This window comes from Amphiura filiformis, chromosome 19, assembly GCF_039555335.1.
Source record: "Amphiura filiformis chromosome 19, Afil_fr2py, whole genome shotgun sequence".
Classification (NCBI taxonomy): Eukaryota; Metazoa; Echinodermata; class Ophiuroidea; order Amphilepidida; family Amphiuridae; genus Amphiura; species Amphiura filiformis.
This window is the reverse complement of record NC_092646.1, coordinates 57,011,799-57,021,077: the sequence shown is the minus strand read 5'-3', so window position 1 is coordinate 57,021,077 and position 9,279 is coordinate 57,011,799. Positions and strand designations below refer to the sequence as shown.

General features: G+C 39.0%; 1 protein-coding gene across 1 annotated transcript; it reads left to right on the top strand.

Annotated features, from left to right (window-relative positions):
* The first annotated feature begins 814 nt into the window (after positions 1–814).
* Positions 815–3,955, top strand: LOC140141544 (uncharacterized). Its single transcript, XM_072163450.1, has one exon. The coding sequence runs from the start codon at positions 852–854 to the stop codon at positions 3,060–3,062; it is 2,211 nt and encodes a 736-aa protein (XP_072019551.1). The 5' UTR covers positions 815–851; the 3' UTR covers positions 3,063–3,955.
* The last annotated feature ends 5,324 nt before the right edge of the window (positions 3,956–9,279 follow it).

Genomic DNA, 9,279 nt, shown 5'->3' with positions numbered 1-9,279 from the left:
GCTCCAATTGTCATTGTGTTCTGCCCGGGGTGTTCTGACTTAAGTTTCTGTTTTCTACTGGCCCTTAGGGCAAATGAGATTGTAAAGCTACTGGCCCACAATACATTAATTCACTAGCCCAGCTTTCTCAATTTTTATAACTGCATAATATTAGCAACTGTCAAGTACAACTAACCTAGAACATGTAGAAAAAGGAAACTATAAAAATTGCTCCCACTGAAGCATAGAATAACCAACGCTAGTAAATAGTCCCAAAAGTAAAGGAAATTATCATACCACTAAGGTAAACATCAAAGAACACCGCTAACCTGATATATTTTCGTATCTAGTCAGTGAGTGCGTATTTTACGCTTTATATCTAGTCAGTGAGAGAGTATTTCATAGCAAGGCCGATACGCTGCATGTACGGCGAGGTACGCGATAAAGGCGAATCGCGTAAACCGGGGGAGTAAAATGCACGCAACCTGTAATACGCGGAACAGTCATCTATTTTTTGTAATATTTTTCCTATTTAGCAGGAATTAAAATGTTTAAAAACGTAATTATTTCAATATTTAGAATGACTTAGTGGTATGATAAATTCGTTATTAGGTTCAGCGTCGGTATGGTACGGGAGATTATCGCGCACGATAATTTCCCGTACCATATCTCCGCTTCACCTAATAACTAATAGTATTGGTATTGGCAATGCTATTTATATTGGTTACATTTTCTCTCCAGCATGACATAATGAATACAAATGATTTTGTTGAGAAAATTAATATTCATTTATGATGGTAATTATGCTGCATCATGCCTTGCAAAACATATTGTCTATCTTACAAACTTTACCTTTCTTTACAGAATATTAAATGGCATACGCTCCTTATCAGACGGATTCCAGTTGTGAGAATATCTCCAAAAGTGGTGTCACTTCAGAACAACCATCAACATGTAAGTGGAGCGATCGTACTAATGGTAATAAAGGGGAGATCAACACTGCTTTGAAATCCGAAATAAATGGTGGCTTAAAAACTCAAAAACCCATTTGTACTCAAATTGTAAAAGTGGTATGCCAATTTTGTAACAAGGACTTCTTCTTCGATAGTAGACATTGGATAGAGCATGCTGCTGGTACTGGACAGAAACCCTTGGAATGCATATATTGTAAGAAAAGATATGAATGCGTCCCTGTTGAAACAACATTTAGATGTGCGTTTTGTGATAAAGCCTTCATGAGTCCTGTTCAATTGAAGAAACATGAACGTATTCACACCAAAGAGAAACCCTTCCAATGTAAATTCTGCAACACATACTTCAGAAAGTTAAATCATTTGGAAAAACATGCACTTATTCATAGTAAGAAGAAGCCTGTGAAATGTAAGTTTTGTGACAATGACTTCAGCACTTCAAGCAGCTGGGATAAGAGTGATGAGAGTCACTCTGAAATAGAGGTGTCTACTTGTTATTGCAAATCTTGTAGCTATGGCTTCAAGTGGTCAGGTAGTGTACGTAAAAAACAAACTAACGAGAAGCCCTCGAAGCATAAGTATACAGTACCACACACTGTAGAACAGGCTTTCGAATGCTGGTCTTCAGGTAGAGCATCGGACTCGGAGAACGATGGTATTTGTGTTAAAGAGGAGCCATTTGAATGCAAATCTGAATGTGAAGACTCCACGCTATCAGCAAATGCAAGTGAACGAATTCAAAGTGAAGAGTTTGAATGGAGGTCATCAAATGAAGGCTCCATAATGCATGGCAATATTGATGTTAAAGAGGAGCAGTCTGAAAGTGAAGACTCCACTCTATCAGCTAACGCAAATGAAAGAATTCAATGTGAAGAGCTTGAATTGAGGTCTTCAAACGAAGGCTCCATAGAGCATGTTAGTATTCATGTCAAAGAGGAGCTTAGTGAATATAATTCAAGTGAAGCCTCTGCAGTGTCAGATAACACACATGTACAAAATGAATTGAGATATTCAAATGGAGCCTACAATTGGTATGAGTGTATTCATGTCAAAGAAGAGCCGATTGAATGCAAGTTAGATGCAATTGAAGTCGCCACAGTGTCATATAACACAGATGTAAGTGAAGGAACTCATACTGAAGAGATGGTTAGGTCTGCAGACGGAGCCTACACTGATTATGGGTACGACGATATAGAGGAGCAAAGTAAAGATAAGCCTTTGAAGTATAAGTGTTTAGATTCTTTCAAATTAAGTGGTGTACACATTGATGTAATCACAATTAAAACAGAGGCTTCTCAGTGCAAAGCGTCAAACGAAGACTCCACAAGGCCAGATGGCTCAGGTGATGTGATTGCTCCTAAAGCGCAGCCTAATGAATTTGAAAGTTTTAATCATGAAGATACTCATGTTAAAAAGACACCCTTGGTATGCCCATTTTGTAACAAAGGCTTCACTGCATTTGCTGACATTGAAAAGCATGAATGTATCCCTCCTACAGAGAAGCCAATTGAATGCCCAAATTCTAACAAATGCTTGACAAAGTCAAGTAATTTAAAAACACATGTAAATGACATAACAACATCAAGTCACGTGGGGGCACCTACCCGAGAGAAGCCATATGAATGTCAGTTTTCAGGCTTCACAACTGCAGGTACCTTGACAGAACATGAATATATTCATATTCAAGAGAAGCCTTTCAGATGTCAATTTTGTAGCAAAAGCTTTTCATGGGCACATGTCTTGAAAAGACATGAACGTATTCATACAGGAGAGAAGCCTTACAACTGTAAATTTTGTGGCAAATGCTTTTCAGTTTCACATCACGTGAAGGACCATGAACGTATTCATACTGGAGAGAAACCGTTCAAATGTAAAGTTTGTAACAAACGCTTTATACAGTCAAGTGACTTGAAAAAACACGAACGTATTCATAGTAAAGAGAAGCCTTTCAAATGTACATCTTGTAGCAAGGATTTCACACTGTCAAGTAGCTTGAAAAACCACGAACGTATTCATACTGGAGAGAGGATCATATGTACATTTTGTAACAAGGGTTTCATCCGGTTATGTCGAATGAAACGCCATGAAAAAATGTGTCACTACGTTAAGTGATTTGAAAAAACACGAACTCAAGTACATGAGAAGTCTTAAAAATACAGAATTTGATAGTTGATGAAGATATTCATATCAGAAAGACACATTTGATGTCCGTTTTGTAATAAAGGCTTCACATCATTTACTGACATGGAAATACATGAATGTATTCCTCGGGATGTATTCCTAGTACAGAGAAGGAGTTTGTATGCTCAGCTTCCGACAACTTATATAAACGTCATGAAAACGTTTTAAAACGCTTTTAAAACAACAATACAACAACATTGGTAAAATGTCAAATTGATTGTAAACTCTTTTTGGCATACATTTTAGCAAAACCTGCTAAAAAGGTTTGCAGTAAGGTTTCAAAAAGACAATGTTATACCCTTTATATCACCTGACGTTAAAACGTTTTCTGACAACCTTTTGCGAATGTTAAGCGACAACGTTTTGTGTTTGCAGGGTTTTTTTTATTGTAAAGATTGAAAAACAGTTGCAGGGATCAACAATTATTGATGCCGTTTAATTTTATAAGAGGCGGGCTCCTTTGCGTTTGGTCAGTAAATTTCAAGGGTCGCGCATTGATTATTTTGCATTGAAACGCTTATAATTTATAAACTATATCACATAGCAAAATACCAAAAAGGAAAAGGAAAATGTCCAACCTTTCCAAAATTGGCAACTAAATTTCAGTAGGAGCAAGTCTAAGCAAAAGTAACAACTTCTCACAAATATGAAACATCAAAACCGTAGCATCTATCAAAAGAACAACCGTATGGTGCAAAGTAGCTGCAATCGCAACTACATGTAGTTAATGTACTATTATGTTACACGGATACACATGATACAAAAGAAAATTCAGTCTAAATTAGAGGAATACACATAACAAGTAAAGGGTTCACAAAAATAACTCCCCCTAAAATTACAAAACATTTTTTCGCTTAACTTGACATATATTTCGTAGATTTGAAAAATTTAAAAACCTGCGAATAAAGGAATTGTTTTTCTACCCTCCCAACGTTTTTTTGTCTGAAAATATTTTTGTTTTGGCTAAAAATAATCACGTTTTCTAAAAATGATGCTTTCAGAAAAAGTTGCACTTTTCAGCATCCTCATTTATGTCAAAATTAGCTTCAACAAATCATTATTTTGCACTGCGTGATGGGTTCATGGGTGACTAAGAGTTCAGAGACAAAAAGGTGAAGGAAAAAAAACAATTAAATCAATCGTAACATTGATACCGAGCAAGTTTTGTACATTACATGTATGGGATGTTGAAAAGCGCAACTTTTTTAAAGCATCATTTTGGAAAAATGTGATTATTTTTGACCAAAACAAAAAAGATTTTGAGAAGGGATAACTTTGGTAGGGTAGCAAAAAGATGCCTCTATTCACAGGTTTTAAATTTTTCAAATCAACAAAATGAATGTTAAGTTATGCAAAGAAATGTTTTGTAACTCCTAAATTAATTTTACCATTTTTGAAACACCGGCTCAATAAAATCTTCTAGAAAAACCCAGTACATGTTAATTAGTCATTGTTTCATACTGCAAGATGATTGCATGGGTGACTGGGTAATCGTATACATAAAAATTAAAGAAAACAAAAACACCATTAAATAAATCAAAACATTGATATCGAGAATGTTTTTGTACATTAAATGTATAGGATGTAGAAAAGTGCAACTTTTTCTGAAGCATCATTTTTGGAAAATGTGATTACTTTTGGCCAAAACAAAAAGATTTTTTAATAAAAGAACTTTGGGAGGGTAGGAAAATGATTCCTTTATTCACAGGTTTTTAGATTTTTCAAAACAACGAATTATATGTCAAGTTATGCAAAGAAATGTCTTGTAATTTTAGGGGGAGTTATTTTTTGTGAACCCTTTATAATGCTTGGACTGCTTAAGATTTGTCCACTTACTGAAATTTAGATACCATTTGTTGGAAGATTGGAATTTTTCCGTTCAGAAAATGTATAGTTTTTGCTTTGTGTTTGGTATATTGTCAATAAATGTTAAACGATCCGTGAAATTTACTGAAAAATTGAGCAAGTGTTTTTATTATTGACTTTACTGTTGGTCAGCTCTCTTTTAATTAAATAAATAAATTAAAAACACCAATATAATTTTATTTTATAAAGTGCAAATTACAATAGATTAGATTTCATCATGTTCAAACAGTATCTTATTTAAAGATTTTATTCATTGTTCTTTACAAAGATTGAAACTACCGTTTAGATTTCAAAAAGTATTTCTTCAATTTTTTTTTGCATGTATAATCAGCAGACTCATAGCATCTAAGACAACGATTTCATACCTGTAGTTGACTTCAAGCTTGATTGAGCAGACATTAAATGAAAGAGATCACTAATTCAAAAGTTGCACACAAAGTTAATATCAAGTACTCGATTATAATGCCTGTTTTCCTGATATCGGGTGCCCGATTATAATAACTAGCGGTCACCCGTATTTCGCGGTCACTGTGTTTATCGGTTACTGCCTTTTGCAGTACTGATATTTTATGTACTGGTCAGGTGTAATGGGCAGGTTCAATTACAGTGTTTGAGTTAATTTTTTACACCCCATTTTGAAAGTTAAGGTGTAATTTCACCTGGTGCAGAGCAATTTGAGGTGCAGTCTCGGAATAATCAAAATAAATGTACAATTTTGTAGAACACTTTAATACTTCCAACATTGGCAGAGTATTTTGCACAGACACTGATTCTGCTGCTAACCTGTGAGTTACGATGAGCCTTACCATGCTTACCAGACTTGTACCTGCATTGCTAAAAAGTCACCCATTTTTCTTAACCATCTGTCTCTATGGGACAGGAAATAGTCAAAAGTTGGGGGGATCTTCAAAAGTCACCCATTTGGGCTACTAAATCACAGTTTGGTAACCCTGTTTAATTTGGGTGATTTGGAGACTTTGACCTAATTCACTGATTATGCCGCTAACCTGTGAGTTACGGTGAGCCTAACCAGACTTGTACCTGCATTGCTAAAAAGTCACCAATTTTTCTTAACCATCTGTCTCTATGGGACAGGAAATTGTCAAAAGTTGGGGGATCTTCAAAAGTCGCCCATTTGGGCTACTAAATCACAGTTTGGCAACCCTGTTTAATTTGGGTGATTTGGAGACTTTGACCTAATTCAATAAACAAACATTTAACTGTTGACAATAGGTTCTAGTTTGAACACTGACATGATAATGTTGACAAATTAGTTGAATAAACAATGCATGTTAATTACTCAAGTCAGATTCTCCTGTGTAATGGTATGAGTGACCCAATCTCAGCATTGATCAGATCAGACATAGGATTTGCGGGTGTTCATGTTAAACAGCATGACTGTATTGTAGTGTATTGTGACTGTTTACTCAGTGTTTACTCAGTGCTTTGCTTGCTAGTGCATTTTAAACTAATTAACATTATTTGACACCATTAACGTAAACAAAAACAAAATTGGACGTTTTATTGGGGTGCGGACAACCTTACTCTACGCCACTATAGTTACTGTGTGGTAATTATGTCACGACAATCATGCACTAACCTTGCCATGCAGAGCAACTTGCAGAATGGAGAATAGCAGGTAGCAACAGTAGCTAGAAGGAGCCTGTCTCCCAACAACACTATTGAAGCCTGTCAACTTGTACAGGGCTGAATCACAACTGGCGTGGCCACTTTTCTTCTTGATTTCTTCTTCCCTTGTCTTGTCTTGAGTTCATCATGGTGACCATGATAAAAGTTAATGAAGAACTAACGCGATAACAGTTCAGAATAGTTCATAACACGATGGAAACTTCCAATTATCAAATTCAAAAGTCAAAAATAACGCAATCAGCAGAACACAACTGTGTGTAAAGTACTGGAACACTTCAAAGGGGAAAATATTTACAAGATGACTCTCATACTCATAGAGTTCAAAAAATTGCAGCGGACTGCTTTAATAATCCACCACAAAGTCCTGGAGGTGTGGTGGTGGCTTGCGGTGACGCTCAGAACGTCTGGGGCCATTGATTGCAAGACCGGTATCTGTTGGCGTTGAAGGAGGATCAGCATCTGCTAAAGTTGTTGAAGGACTATCTGCTGATGCTATGGGAGGACTCTGGGAATGAAGCTCATGCATGTCTGTGCTAGACTCTGCAGGCTGAATGCTCTGCTCGCTGTTTATATCATTAGATGCAGGGGTAGAAAGCTCAAGTGGGATGAGAGGAGGAACCGGTGGCTGTGGACTCTTGTCCACAGGGTCATCATCATCGCTACCAGTACCATATGAATAAAGGCGACCTGGTCGAGGATGTGGTGTGTGCTCTTGCTGATATGGAACTGTGTAGCATTCAGACTTCTTAACGCGATATGAGGCATTCCTTAACTGTGAGCCTATGAACTTGCGCACATTGCACCAGGTACTGTCAACTGAAGTAACCAAATACCGATTTCTGGCACGTGATTTATCATGGTCAGTTTTAAGTACACAAGATCACCAACATCAATTGGTGAGGAAACGACAGGCTGTTTGTGGGGAGTCTTCGAGCGCTCGCTGTATGGGTGATTAGACTTGCGGAGCTGATGTTGTGACTGAATGAGCTGCTGGTCACAAATGGGGATTTGTTGATTGCTGAACTGATCACGTTGGTACCACATCTCTCGTGCAGAAAGACCACGTGACCTAATGCGGGCATTTAAGTTGGCAATGGCGATTGAAAGGGTGAGGTCCGTTATGGGGCCACCCAATGGGTCGAGACGAATCAACTCATCTTCTAGTTCCCGAATAGCCCTCTCAGCAACTGGGTTTTTATTGACATTCCTGATGCGGCCTATCTCAATGGTCATTCGGTGCTGTTTGAGGAGATTGTCCTGAGCAAGGCGTACAAAGCCAGGGGCCGGATCTGTGCGAATAACAGCTGGGGGACCATCTAGTGGGCGCAGTTCAATGCACAAGCGAATTAAAGCATCCCGGAGAGTGTCATGACGTTCATTGTCAATAATACAAGACGTGGTGAAAGATGTGGAGGTTTCACGGAGTACAAGGATGCACTGACGACTGCGTCGTATGACATCAGCAGCGAAGGATACACCAACAGTTTCTGGAGGGTCACCTGTCGACTGGGTCAGGAGTGACTGGGGTATGTTGCTGAGGGATGCACAATGGTGACAGCCTGATGTGACTTGGTCAATGGTTTTATCCAGATCCAGGGCATAAAAGTGGCGCTGTGTGACTGACCGAAGTTGGTGTCGTGTGGGATGATCAAGTTGAATATGAAGTGCTGTTAATAAGCCACTGAGAACTTGGCGGGGACAATGATGCACTCACGCGTAGGTGACAATGGCTGATCACGGTGAACAACTAGTAAACCATCCTTGGCGACTGAAGCTACCTGAAGATATCGTTTAACATCTTTCACGTTGGTTGCTTTCTTAGACGGTCTTGTGCCCTGTGTGAGATGTGCATGACATCGTCGCATATCGGAGCACTCCTGCTGGATACTTGTCCAGGCTGGTCTACTGGTAAACGGGAGGCGGGCATGCCCAGACATAATGTCTTGGGTAGATATACGGAGAACTGTGGATTCTTCCTCTCGTTTCACAAAGTTACAGATCTGACACACTGGTTCGGTGCAATCAGGGGCATTGCGGCTTGCAAAATCGGAGGGAATGTTGGCAGACCCAGCAAGGTGGCGTACAGATGCTTGATAGCGACTGACGGTAGACAGAAATGTTGAAACCCGTGGGCTTGTGGAGAATTCTCCACGACAAAGCTTCCGTAGGCTTGAACACATGGTTTGCTGTCTGTGAGAATACACGCATGGTGATGAGACTGAATGAGCAAAGGGCTGAAGTGCTTGGTAGAGGCTGCTATTGAAAGGGCTTCAACTTCACAGGGTAGCCATGTAGGTTGACGACCACGAAGCTTGGCACTGAAGAATCCAGCGAGGAGTGGTTTATCATTGCGAGTAACATACAGAGTTGATCCAATACTGTGTTTCTTGACAGAACCATCTGTAACAATCCACAATTGGTCATCTGGGCGTGGAAGGGTGATGGTATGGGATGAGGTGAGAGCTGTCTGGGCAGTTCTGAAAGCTGTATTGAGTTCATCTGTCCATGGTATCTTGTCCTTCGACTGGAGACCAGCGATGGCATTATCAAGTGGGCTGAGGAGCTGGGTACAGTTGGGGATCACACGAGCCAGTACTTTAAAAGCACCTATGAAGGATCGAAGACCACGTAC

Coding starts and splice junctions, on each gene's coding strand:
- LOC140141544 (XM_072163450.1), top strand. CDS start 852: ATGGCATACGCTCCTTATCAGACGGATTCCAGTTGTGAGAATATCTCC.